Here is a 14,093-nt window from a genome sequence, read left to right on the forward strand (position 1 = left end):
TTTATATATTTCTAGATTATTTTAGTCATAATCTATAGAGTTTGGTATTACTTAGCATGTGAATTACTATTGAATTTAGCATTATCAAGTGTGGATAAAATATTTAAATTATATCTTTAATTACTTAAAAAAATTTTTTTCTTACCTTTTTTGGTTTTGTTTTGTTTTGTTTTTCAAGACAGGGTTTCTCTGTGTAGTTTTGGTGCCTATCCTGGATCTCGCTCTGTAGACCAGGCTGGCCTCGAACTCACAGAGATCCGCCTGGCTCTGCTTCCCCAGTGGTGGGATTAAAGGCGTGCGCCACTGCAGCCCAGCATACCTTTTTTTTTTTTTTTTTTTTTTTTTAAATGGTAAATACTCTTTATGCTATTTGTTTGTATTTCCACTGAAAGAAAAGGACATTTGTTACCTCAGAGTTCTACATAGCTAGAGATAGTGATGCCTGGGAGATTCGCTCTGACCTATAAAACAAAAGATCGGAGATCTGAATGTGTGTTTACAGGTGCTAAACTTTTTACTCCAGGTTTAATAAAGGATAGTGAGTGTTTTGAATAGTGAATGGGTAGAATTCAAATCTGCGTTTGAGAGGATAAAGGATACCTGTTGATGGCCATGGCCGGTTTTACCTAGGGCTTCTTTTAATTTTCTTACCTCTCTTATCTAGAGTAATTATTTGGTGTTCATGGCAGAGCTCTTCTGGTGGTTTGAAGTTGTGAAGCCGTCATTTGTACAGCCACGTGTTGTTCGTCCACAAGGAGGTAATCCATCTTTGCTATTTTTAATGTGGAAAATGAGAAGTCTATGCATCTCATCTGGTTATTTGTTTAGATAGAAGCTTGTTATCATTTTAGATTTCAGCTATTATCCTTGATAAGAGCCTAAATATTTTAATAGTTAAGGCACCAAATTATCTGCAAGAAACAAAAAAAAACAGTTCCCATATTTGATATCTTATGTATGGAGCTTTTAGTGTTCGCTGGTGCTGTATACTTCTTATATCGTTTGTTCCTATCTGTAGTTTTTACTGCCTATTAGATTCCTCATTTTTAACATTATGTTACCCAACACAGCTTAGTGGTGGAGTTCTTGCCTAGCTTGCATACAGCCTTGGATTTAAACTTCTTTATCACCAGAAAGCAAAAAAATAAAGAATTCCTGCTAGATTTTTTTTTTCCTATAGCAATGTCATGTTTAGCACCATAAAACTGGCTTTCATTTTAAAAACAAACACATATTCCTACAAGGGAGAAATGATTGTAAGTTTAGCATTTCTTCTAAGCTTAGAACTTTCTACCAGCAAAAATTAGGGGGCCAGTTTTCCTGATAACAGTGCTACTGTACCCAGTATGAAATGTGACTTTTCTGTTTCCCAGCTATTTAGCAGCTTTCCTTGGCTCAGATTTCTTTTTTCTGATCACTGCAGTTAACCTCTACCTTCTCAGAGATATAAAGGAGGGAAAAAAAGATTAGGAACAAAGAGGGGTGTGGGATATGCTACCAAAAGAGAGGCATGTCATTCTGGTGGATCTGCTCTTACTTTATAAAAGTGCTGCCCTCAGCCCACACTCTGCACCAGGAGATCATCGCATTTGATCTATCCAGTATCTCAAAACCACTTCAAGCAGATTCTGAACACTGAGCAGTAGGTAATAAATAGTACCTTGAAAGAAGTTGAGATCCTTAAGGCTATTCATGAAGGTCACTTATCTTTAATAATTGCCATAACCATTCTTTATATAGTCTTTTGCAAGTAGTGTGACTTTTTACTTGCATTTTTTTGTGATTTCATCTGAGAAGCCCAGTACTCAATAATAACAAAGCTTTTGCTTAAACATCCAATCAAAACCAATTTGTTTCCCCCAGAATTACTTACATGTAAGCTAGATATAGTGGGTTTTAATCCAGTAAAAAATCTGACCATCCTTAATTAACTACCATATTACCAGCTATTTCATAAAAAACAAAACTGAAACTGGCCTGGTGTGTCCCAAAATTTTATGAAAATTTTCACAAGATTAAACACTCAGGTTTATCCTTATTTTGAATACCTATATTTATTTTATGGTACCTCTTGTGAATTTTTAAAAGTCAGATTATATCAAGAAATTCTTTTGACTTAGAAATTATTTAAGGGTACATTTCTGTTAGAAGGAGTTATTTAAAGAGAACCATGGCAGTTCTGGGTCCTAAGCTTAATCCCCAGCACAGAAAGGGAGAGGGAACCATGATTACTGTTTAAGTAATGATGGAAATAGAAAATAAAATTTAAATGATTACTTAGGGCTCAGAGTGTCTGAAATAGTGTTAGAAATAAGTTGAACATACAGTTTTGAAGTTTTATCGTTTATTCTAGCTGAATCTGCAAAAGATGTGCCATCAGCCCCTGTCTTGAATGCTGCCAAAAGAAACATCATGGATAGTTCACCTAGTTCTGACTTCACCTCAAGGTAGAGTCCACAATGACTTCACCATTTCCTTGTTAATTACTAATGAAATCAAATAATATTTTGACATTAAAAAGGGCTTTTTAATTTTGTAGTTGGATTTATAAATTAAGTTACAATTAGCTCACACTACTAAGGCTTATTTTAATTTAAAAGTAATTGAAATTTATATTGAAATGAGTGTTTCATAAATAGGTTTTTAGTGAACCACACTGAAGTGGGAGACAATAGTCTAAGTTCCAAATAAGAAACCTAAAATTAAACTTTGCTGCATTATTCCTATAGTTGAGAATTATTTAATAGTATAAATTTAAAAAAAATTATCTGATAGGTGACTCTTAGGCCTCAGGGAACTTTTAAAATTATATCTAAATTTTTAGATTTTAGCTCCATTTATTTATGTGTGTGAGCACATGTGGAGGTCGGGTGACAGTTTGTAGGTGTCAGTTTGCTCCTTTGGTGACTCCTCTTTCCTGGGAGCAAACTAGGTCATCAGCCTTGACACCAAATACTTTTACCTGCTGAGCTACCTTGCTAGCCCTGGATTTTATAATTTCCTTTTATTAAAAAGAAAATCTTTGAAACAGGTCTTCCCCGCTTGTATAGTTAATTTTGTTGTTGTGATAAAACACCATGACCAAAAGCAGTTTAAGGAAGAAAGAGTTTGTTTTGGCTATGGTTCTGGGAGGGGAGTCCAGAATCGGGAGGCATGTCAGCAGGCAGCCAGAGCAAGAAGCTAAAGCTCTCACCTTCAACCGCAGACACGAAGTAGAAAGAGTCAAGCAGAGGTAGGGAAAGGCGTCAAGCCCTCCAGGCCCACTCCAGTGAGGCACTTCCTCCAGCAAGGCTGCCCTCCTGAAAGTTGCTTAGCCTCCCCAGACAGCAACTGGGGCCAATGTCCAAATGTCGGGGTCAATGGGAGCCTTCTTTTGTTCATTCAGATCAGCTCACCACACCACTGTTTTGCTTTCCAGTTATTGAGAGGTAGTAATTAAATAGCTATACTATTGATTGTTATCGACTGCTTTAGTCTTGACATAAGGAGCTGAAATGAAAGTAAAGAGTATCCTAATTAATATCAGGATAATCCTGACTACTGACCCAAGTATATGAGAAAGTCATTCGTCGGTTTAAAACTTGTATTTATTTATTTGGTTTTTGAAGACAGGATTTCTCTATGTAACCCTCCCTGTCCTGGACCTGGCCTTGAACTCAAGGATCCTTCTGCCTCCGCCTCCCGAGTGCTGGGATTAAAAGTGTGCCCCACCACTTCTAGCAGTTCAGTTCCAGCTGTTAAAAAAATGAAGCGGAATCTATAAGTAGCCTGCCTCCCTCCTGCCCCTTCCTTCCTTTCTTCTTCTGCCTTTTTTTTTTCTTTTTCTTTCTTTTGGACAGGGTCTCATTATATCACTCTGGCTGGCCTGGGACTCTGTAGACCAGGATACCATTAACTCACAGAGGTGCACTACTCCTGCCTCCTGTGTGCTGAGGTTAATGGTGTGCACCACTACACCCAGCCTTAGCTGTTCATTTGTAGTTATTGCAGCTTGAAATTTATATTAACTTTCGACTCCCCAGTCTGTCTTTTCTTTGTTTAAAGTTACTATGCTTTATGGGTTTTTGGAAAATCAAGGATATCTATTAAGACTACATTTTAAAAAGGTATGAGCAAAAACTTCAAAGTACTCTTTGTATTAATTCTTGTCCTAATTACATAAAATAAAAACTTAGTCTGAAGCTGTCACTACTCTTTGTCAGGTATGTGTTCAGGAACAGTCAGAGTTTGGCTGAACTGAAGTTCCCCATTTCCTCTGTATTCCTACCTTCGTGTGCTTCCTGGTGTCTGTAATGCATTTCTTCAAAACTAAAGACGTTTCCTCTCCTTAGCCTCCTGATATGGATCTTCTTGCTACTTCGTTAAGTTTCTATTCTGTACCTGTCTCACAACTCAGTGCAGAAGGATCAAGTTATAAAGTCCTCTCCTGATCTAGTGCTGGGAACACTGCTCAGTTATAGAGTGCTTGCTGAGTGGGTACAAGGCCCCAGGCTTGATCTCCAGCACCTAAGGAAAGGAAGAAAGGGGCGGGTGTGCGGGTGGCTAATCTAGGAACTACTGTTCATTTTTCCCTAAGGGTAGCTTTCTGAATAGGATTTCCTCATGCTTTTCTGATTGACTACATTTATTTCCTTGAAAATTTAGAAGATGCTCACTATTCTAGGTCACCATTCCCATACTCTGTCTACTTCCATTCAAAAGTCAATGGTGAAGCTTTAAGAATTGATTATTCAGTCATGATTAGGACAAGGATCTCAAGGAACAGTCCCCTATGTCTCTGACTCTGGGAAAATGTAGCTTGGGTTTTATGGAGACTCGACTTTTTTTTTCCTAGTAGAACCCTAAGAACCCAGGTAGATTCTAAATCCTTTCCCTTGAGGAGTTACTGTCTCTTGTCATCCTAGGCTCCTAAGCCCTCTGACTTCTATAAGTCTCCACATGACCCTTCATAGAACTTTTGTTTTTTTATTTATCTTGGTTTTTTTGAGACAGGGTTTCTCTGTGTAGTTTTGGTGCCTGTTCTGGATCTCGCTTTGTAGACTAGGCTGGCCTTGAACTCATGGAGATCCACCTGGCTCTGTCTCCCTAGTGCTAGATTAAAGGCATGTGCCACTGCCGCCCGGCCCCTTCATAGAACTTTTTAATGACTTATTTATTTTTACTTTATGTGCATTGGCATTTTGCCTACATGTAGTTAGAGTTTTCCTGCCTGGCCCAGTCAGGACAAATCTCTCTTACCCGCCAGTCCCATAGTCGCTCAGACCCAACCAAGAAAGCACACAGAAACTTACATTGTTTACAAACTGTATGGCCATGGCAGGCTGCTTGTTATCTACCTTTTCTATCTTAAATTAACCCATTTCTGTTAGTCTATACTTTGCCACATGGCTTGTGGCTTACCAGTGTCTTTACCTGTTGCTTTCCATGGCAGCGACTGGCAGCGGCTGGCGGTGTCTCTCTCCAGTCTTCTACTTCCCAGAATTCTCTTCTCTCTTGTCCCGCCTATACTTCCTGCCTGGCCACTGGCCAATCAGAACTTTATTTACACAGAGCGATATCCATAGCACCTACATGTGTGTCTGTGTGAAGTTTTTGGAACCTCCGGAATGGGAGTTACATGCAGTTGTGAACTGCCTTGTGGGTATACTGGGAATTGAACCATGGTCCTCTGGAAGAGCAGGCAGTGCCCTTAACCACGGAATCATCTCTCCCAACCCCCTTCATAGAACTTTTGAGGAAGGCTTTGATCATTTTTCCTCTCCCTGGGAATAATGTGATCACACTTCCAGGTGTTATTACACCTAAAATAAAGGTCTTCTGAGTAAATGAAGGCAGTCACAGCAACAGAGAGGCCCAGCAGCTGCCCTTCCTTCCTCCTTGGCTCCTAGTTGATTCAGGAGTGCACAACACCAAAATCCTCTGTGTGCTTTTGAAAATGAGACAGTGAGCAAGCTTTTACATCATGGTAGCCATTATTTGGGGAAGAAGAAAAGAAAGAACAGATTTTAATAGCCATTTTCCTAGCATTCAGGATTACCCTCTCTGTGGTGGAGCTAAGAGAGACTGTCAGCTGCGGAACCTATTTCAGAAGGAGGGAGTTACAGACTTGCTTGGAACTGTCTGTTTATTGGCAGTCCTAACAGATGATTTAAAGAAACTGAGAGGACACGATGCACACTAGGGAGGAAGACTCTGAGACCCCAGATAGCACTTGGTTTGGACAGGCAGTTCTTCAGTACTGGTGCACTCCAGAGAGCTCGGTGACTAAGCTTTCAGTAAGTCGTAAAAGCACAGCATTGATCCTGACCCCAGTCTGTACGGCTTGTTGGAGTCCCAGTTTATATGAGCTAAAAGATGGTGTGATTGAGTGAGCTGAAGCTTCTGCCTCTTATCCCTGATTCCCGCCCACTGGGGATGTATATGTGACTTCACTTGATGCCAGGGAGCATGGCAGCTGAAAACTCAGAAGGACCGAGTGTGTACCGTGGTGGGGCCACTTATCACTATCACTTGAGAAGAAAACGTGTCAGTTCCCTTGTTCTTAGTAAAACAGGGCAGAGTTGGGTAAGACTAACAGAAAGCCTCGTGTCTTCAGGTCATCTAGAGACAGACTGTGCAGAGGTTCATCAGGGTCTTAGAAGGTTTTAGAGATTTACATTTCCCTAAAATACTGCAAATTAATGAGTTTCATTTAACTTGTTTTTTTTTTAATTTCATATTTTTTTATAAAAGCATGTGTGTGTAAAGAGAGAGAATTGATTACACATATGATGCAGTGTGTTGGGAAGGAGTTCTATTTACAGTCTCATCGTTTGCCTTTTAGATATGCACGTCCCCAGGCTCATTCTTCAGCCTCAGGTAATGTATTGGAAAGGGCCTATGAGGAAAAGGCTGTTTGAAATAGGCTGACTGGAAAATAAGTGAGACTAAGTATAAACATCTAGTCTTTTCCTGAAAAGTGTCTGTTAGTATACGATGGGTGGTCTGTAGCTCCATGCCCCCCCCCTTTGTGGTATTAGGGATTAGACCAACGACCTTGGGTGTCATGTGCTAGGCAAGGGCAGTACCCATGAGCTACCTCCCTGGTCCCTCTCCTTGACTTTGTTTGGAGACAAGATCGCATATAGCTCAGACTGTCCTCAAACTCCTTATGTGGCCAAAGATGGCCATGAACTTCTGATGTTCTTGCCTCAGTCTGTGAGTGCTGGGGATACAGGTGTGCACCACTGTGCCCAATTAATAGAGGTGTGCCACTGTGTCTTGATGTGTCTTTATGTTACCCAAACTAGTCTTGAACTACTAACCCTCCTGCCCCAACCTCCCAAGTGCTAGTATTACTGCTGTGAGCCACTTCCTGGGATATGTGTGTATGTATTTACTTGATTTGTATCAAAATTAAATTCTTGACATGTATATAATTACTTGGTCAGGGAGGTAGTTTACTAGGGATTAACCTCAGAGCCTCTCATGCTAGTCAGTTGTTGACTGTAAACTACACACTCCTCCTCTAAACTTAAAAAAAAAAAAAAATATTTTGCTGTGTTGATGCTGCCAAGGTCCCACTTTTTAGTGCCTTGAATGAACTCTTGAATATATCAAATGTGTGCTTTCAATGGGTTTTCTGTTTTTGCATTTGAAGGAGGAATTAGAAGGTCTTCATCTATGTCTTATGTTGACGGCTTCATAGGAACATGGCCTAAGGAGAAAAGGTAAGCCAAGTTATTAGTACAGTCATGTTAGCAGAAAATGTCAGTTTACCTCACTCTGCTTTGTCCTCATTCGTTAGCCGTGTGGTCAAATCAGAATTTGAATTAGGACTTAACCTTGAAAAGGGCAGCGTAGCTTATGATAGAGGTTTAGGAGGGTGAATGAAAAGGTGATGGAAGTTCACTCTTAACCTTGAGGTCAGTAAGACTGAGAAATGGAGGAAGGGTATATACTTTCAAATAGTTGGCCAGTGGTATTTTTAAAATCATGTTGCATGCAATTCTTAAACATTTTGTCTTTACCTCTTTTTTAGAACATCAGTGCACGGTGTTTCATTTGATATTTCTTTCGACAAAGACGACAATGCGCAGAGTTCCACTCCAAACCGAGGAATCATCCGCTCTGTTAGCAATGAAGGGCTTACTCTCAACAACAGCCGTTCATCCAAACACATCAGAAAAAATTTGTCCTTCAAGCCAGTGAATGGAGAAGAAGAAGAAGGCATTGAAGAAGAACATCATGTAGATCCTTGTGGTGACCTCAAATCCTACATGCCACTTAACACAAATGAACTAAATTCTAATGAGAATACTCACTACAGGCTTCCCAACGGGGCTTTACAAAATAGAGTTCTTCTTGATGAGTTTGGCAATCAGATCGAGACCCCAAGCATTGAAGAAGCATTACAGATAATTCACGACACTGAGAAATCTCCTCATACACCTCGGCCAGATCAGATCGCTAATGGCTTCTTTCTTCATAGTCAGGATCTGAGTATTCTCAATTCAAACATCAAGCTAAATCAATCCAGTCCCGATAACGTAACTGATACAAAAGGGGCCTTGAGTCCCATAACAGACACTACGGAAGTCGACACTGGGATTCATGTCCCTTCAGAGGATATTCCGGAAACAATGGACGAAGACTCTTCCTTGAGGGATTACACTGTTAGCTTAGACTCTGACATGGATGATGCATCTAAGTTTCTTCAGGACTATGATATAAGAGCCAGCAACCCCAGAGAAGCCCTGAGTCCTTGCCCAAGTACCATCAGCACCAGGTCTCAGCCAGGGAGCAGTGCTTCCTCTAGCTCTGGAGTGAAAATGACCAGCTTTGCTGAGCAGAAGTTCAGGAAGCTCAACCATACTGATGGGAAAAGTAGTGGGAGCAGTTCTCAGAAAACCACACCAGAAGGCTCTGAACTTAACATTCCTCATGTGGTTTCTTGGGCACAGATTCCAGAAGAAACAGGCCTTGCCCAAGGACGGGACACTACCCAGCTGTTGGCTTCTGAAATGGTCCACCTTAGGATGAAACTAGAAGAGAAGAGACGCGCTATAGAAGCCCAGAAAAAGAAAATGGAGGCTGCTTTTACTAGACAGAGGCAGAAAATGGGAAGGACAGCCTTCCTAACTGTGGTGAAAAAGAAAGGAGATGGGATCTCCCCTCTTCGAGAGGAAGCTGCGGGTGCAGAAGATGAGAAAATATATACTGACCGAGCCAAAGAAAAGGAACCACAAAAACTGGACGGGCAGAGGAGCAAGTCTCTAGCAGACATAAAAGAGAGCATGGAGACTCCTCAGGGCAAATGGCTGAAGTCTCCAACCGCGCCTGTGGATCCCGAGAGGCAGTGGAACCTGGCAAGCCCTTCAGAAGAGACTTTAAATGAAGGGGAGATCTTAGAGTATACAAAGTCCATTGAAAAGCTAAATTCATCCCTGCATTTTCTACAACAAGAAATGCAACGCCTGTCCCTTCAGCAGGAGATGTTAATGCAGATGAGAGAGCAGCAGTCTTGGGTGATTTCACCTCCACAGCCCTCTCCGCAGAAGCAGATTCGCGATTTTAAACCTAGACAGGCAGGCCTGTCATCAGCGGCTGCTCCGTTCTCGTCTGACTCCCCACGCCCCACTCATCCATCTCCACAGTCTTCCAATAGGAAGAGCTCATCTTTTTCTGTTAAAAATCAAAGGACTCCAAGGCCAAATGAATTAAAAATAACTCCTTTGAACCGAACCCTGACACCTCCTCGGTCTGTGGATAGTCTTCCTCGATTAAGGAGATTTTCACCCAGTCAGGTTCCCATTCAGACACGGTCATTTGTATGTTTTGGTGATGATGGGGAGCCTCAATTAAAAGATCCCAAACCAAAGGAGGAGACTAAAAAGGAGTCGTCAGAGTACAAAGGGACATTGGAACCTTGTGACCATAATCCTGGGGAAAAGGGGATTAAACCTCTTGAATCAACAGTTTCTGAAGTCTTGTCACAACCCATCACAGAGACTGTGTGTGTGACACCAAATGAGGACCAGTTGAGTCAACCCACAGATCCACCTCCTAAACCTGTTTTCCCACCCACTGCTCCTAAAAATGTTAATCTGATCGAAGTTTCTCTGTCAGATTTGAAACCCCCTGAAAAGGCTGATGTATCTGTTGAAAAATATGATGGAGAGAGTGATAAAGAGCAATTGGATGATGACCAGAAAGTATGCTGTGGATTCTTTTTTAAGGTAATACTAATCCACATAGTTTTGAGCATCCTCTTAGGATGGGCGCCTGTATGTTTTCTAAGTTGATATATGTACTTCTTCAGGAACAATCTCTTTCATTACAAGTCAGCCATTATTCCTGAAATGTGTCTAGGCAAACCCTGCCTTGTTCTGTACAAGTAGTGAGGCACACTGTGCAGCATTATTGCAGTGTGGACTCCAGAGCTGCAGTCCTCTACCGTAGTCACGGCATGCATGCATTTCAGTTATATTATATGGTTCCCTACCTCCCTTTCCACTTTTATCAAAGCCCTGAATTTATCAAAGAATTCAGCTATTCCCAATTGGTAAAAATACTCATATTGCATCATATACAAATATATGTTAAGGTTTTAATGTTTTTTATCCTAATATTTTTTGAGTTCTACAAACTTATCAGATATGGACCATACAAAGTGAAACATTTTTTGAAAACATGTAGTAGTTTGATATTATCCTTAAGGTATAGATCTCTTTTTCTGGGAACCAAAGCAAAGGCCTTGCATGCTGGACAGAGCTTTGCCACTGGCTATAATGTCCACCTCTGAAAAAACTCTTTAAAGATAGTTTGAAGAAAGATGTGTACATGATCTGTTGGCCATGGTGTTATCTACTTGCAGTCTGCATTGTAGCCAGTAGTTTATTTTTCTCTAACTGGAAATGTGAGTTTCAGATCTATTGTTAAGGCACTAAAACAGGTGATCGCTAGTGTTGTATCTGTACGGATTAGGAATATAAATCCTAATCTTACTATTGCTATTAGATAACAGTATTAAATAGTACTTCAGCCAAATAAATGACAGCCTAGACAGTATTACTTCTTGATAGTAAAGATCCTAGAATTTATAGATGAAACTTTAAATCATATTAAAGCTTTTTCTCCTCTATTATCCATTTTCTTCACCTTTATATTTTTCTAAATTACCACATGGAAGAAGAATATGTTTTTCACAGTCAGAAATGTGTGCTGTTCATACTTCTTTCCTTTAATTCAGGGACTGTTACTTCTGACCCTCTAAAGCCGTACCGGGTAGATGTAGTTAGAAAAGTGTACCCAGCAGCACGGCTTCAGAATGTAAGATTGAGAGAGGAAGTGTGCAGCAGTAATGGGAAGAAACGGCAAATTGAAGCCATTGAGATGGCGGTAATTGCTAGTTTTACTGCTGACCATTTAGTGCTGGGATTATTTTAAATTTGATCTCAGGATGCTTGTCCCTTAGGCCTCTCTCAGCATTTAGAAATTTGGATGTAAGCCATGTTTTGTCTCTTAGTCATGTAAAACTACCTTTTTTGTTTGTTTGTTAATAGATTGCTACTATAGATAGTAACTCAGCAGAGTTTAATGTGCAGGGATAGAGACTTTGCACAGAAAGGAAAATGGGGCAGGGGATCTTCGGTGTAAACTAGGCATCCGTCCGTACCTTCATTTCATGTCTTCACTGCCCCAGAGGTCATCTCTTTGACATGGTTATCATTTCTTACCTGGGCCCCTAGTCTCTACTCAGGCCGACCTGTTCTTCATGCTACTACTAATTGTCTCTAAGAGCCAGGCTCCACCAGAAACTCCTTATTTATAGCTAAATGTGGTACTGGAGAGTGAACCCAAGTCCTCAGGCATTCTGGGAAACATAAAGGTCAAACCTCAGTACAACTCAGGGACAGGGCAGTATAACTCATACCTACTTGTCTAGACTCTTCCTCTTAGTTCCTAAACCAGAGGTTCTCAACTCATGGGTCATGGCCCCCCACAGGGGTCACATATCAGATATCTTGTCTATCAGATATTTATTTACATTATGATTCACAACAGTAACAAAATTACAGTTGTGAAGTAGCAATGAAATAATGTCATGGTTGGGGCCACCCCAACGTGGAGAACTATATTAAAGGGTCGCAGCATTGGGAAGGTTGAGACTCACTGCTCTAGACTGTTCTTTAACTCTGTTTCCTCCTAAGACTTTACACGCCTCATCGATGTGTTAGCTGTGTCCACCTGTGTCTCTGGCAGTCTGCATATACGGATAATGCACTTGTAATCAGTTTTCAGTTACGTGTTTCTCTTTTCTTTTTCACTTAGACTGTGGATACCCAGGGGGACTGGTTCTTTTTATCCAGAGCATAGTGTAGTATGTATGGTTTGTCAGATACACAAAGGCATGGTTGAGCTGAGGGCTTCAGTGCTCTCTTCTGGCTTTGTCCATTCATCATGAAATCTGTCTCTGGACTCCCAGGCAAAGCAAGAGGCAAAAGTGCCTCTTCCCTGTGTTATAGAATACCCATCATGTTCAGCACCATGCTGCAAATGGGTTAGCCACGGAAGACAGAGTATCCTCAAGGAATCATTCAGACAGTGGCCCAGTACTGCAACTTGGTACTTGCTTATTGTAAAGCACTGCGTCGTAGAAGCCTTCTGAGAACCGAGAGTGCCCTTGTGGATCGAGAAGTCCAGGAGGGTTACACATCATGAGTGATTCTCAGATGGCAGAACTGCAGAACAGGAATTAGGTCCGTCTCTTCTTCCAAGTGAACCCGCCAGTCACTGTCAGCACCTCAGCTGAAAAACGAACTAAACTAGAAACAAGTCCCTCCAACACTTACAAGACATGACATTTGGTGGCTAGTTTTGGATTGCTTTTTATCTGATTTTTCATTATAATTTAAATGTGATTTTTAAAATGGGGGCCAAACTCTCCTACTTTAGGTTATTAGAATCAAAGCCAGTTACTTGGGGCCCAGTGAGGTGATTCAGTGGGGAAGGACGCTTCTTGTCAAGGCTGACAGTCTGAGTTGGAGCCTGGGACCCAAATTATGGAGGAAGAGAAGCATCTTTTGCAGGTTGTCCTCTGACTTCCATGTCTGTGCCACGGCGTGAATGTGGTATTACACAGATGCACACAAATGTAGGCTTTTAAACAGTTGTTTTTAGGCCATGAGATGGTCCATCAAGTAAAGGAAAAGGCTATTAACACCAAGCCTGACAACCTGAGTTCAGTCCCTGGGACCCACATGGTGAAGGAGAGAAGACTCGTATAAGTTATTCACCAACCACCCACCTCCATATGTGCCCTGTAGTGTGTATGTCTGCACTCACAGGCATGCGTGCACACACACAAACTAAGACATAATAAAAAACAACAACAACAAAAAACAAAAACAAAAAACTTGTTTTCCTTCTTTTTCCCTTTTGATGGCCATTAAGTGTAAGGAATTTTTACATTTTCTGTATCATGTCCACATTTGGTAAAGTTGTAATTAGTTCAGATTTTCAGGTATGAGTAACTACAAGAGTGGCTATGTTAGAATCTAAAATGTTTACTCTTTCTCAATAACATTTGTTCGTAGGATGATCAAAAGGCAGAAAATGATATGGCAATGAAGCGGGCAGCTTTGCTGGAGAAACGGTTAAGGAGGGAGAAAGAAACTCAGCTTCGGAAGCAGCAGCTGGAAGCGGAAATGGAGCATAAGAAAGAGGAGACAAGGCAAGGATGCTGCTGCCGGTTCGGAGTCTCGGTGTCCACATGGGGGCTTCTTAGCTCTCTAGGGGTGCCCAACGGGTAGTTTCACAGCTATGTGTTATTAACGGGATTCTTCAGATTGCTGTGGGGAATCTAAGGCAGCTGGGTCATTGCTGACTTTGGGTGGTTTTTAGAAGTTCAAAGTATTCATTTGCTTGTCAGAGTAAAGTCCTCCATGAACATTAACTTTGAAAATCAATATTAATGTTTAAAAAAATTAAAATAACTTCACTGAGAAATACACACAGAAAAATGACCAAAATTTAAAATTTCCTCAAGTACATTTTAAGCCACCTATGTTTTTCCCCAAGGCTCTGAACTATGGTCATTTCCTTTTTCTCCC

At 40.9% G+C, this 14,093-nt stretch overlaps 1 protein-coding gene across 4 annotated transcripts in view; it reads left to right on the forward strand.

Moving 5' to 3' along the window:
- Positions 1–14,093, forward strand: part of Camsap2 (calmodulin regulated spectrin associated protein family member 2) — an 88,197-nt gene that overhangs the window by 63,461 nt on the left and 10,643 nt on the right. For all 4 annotated transcript variants that reach the window (XM_036202965.1, XM_036202966.1, XM_036202967.1 and 1 more), the window contains 6 exons: positions 665–758; positions 2,354–2,447; positions 6,824–6,858; positions 7,640–7,709; positions 8,021–10,217; positions 13,578–13,714. In XM_036202965.1, the coding sequence (XP_036058858.1) occupies positions 665–758; positions 2,354–2,447; positions 6,824–6,858; positions 7,640–7,709; positions 8,021–10,217; positions 13,578–13,714 (2,627 nt within the window). The remainder of the gene's footprint in view (positions 1–664; positions 759–2,353; positions 2,448–6,823; positions 6,859–7,639; positions 7,710–8,020; positions 10,218–13,577; positions 13,715–14,093) is intronic.

Source organism: Onychomys torridus, chromosome 11 (genome assembly GCF_903995425.1).
Source record: "Onychomys torridus chromosome 11, mOncTor1.1, whole genome shotgun sequence".
NCBI lineage: Eukaryota > Metazoa > Chordata > Mammalia > Rodentia > Cricetidae > Onychomys > Onychomys torridus.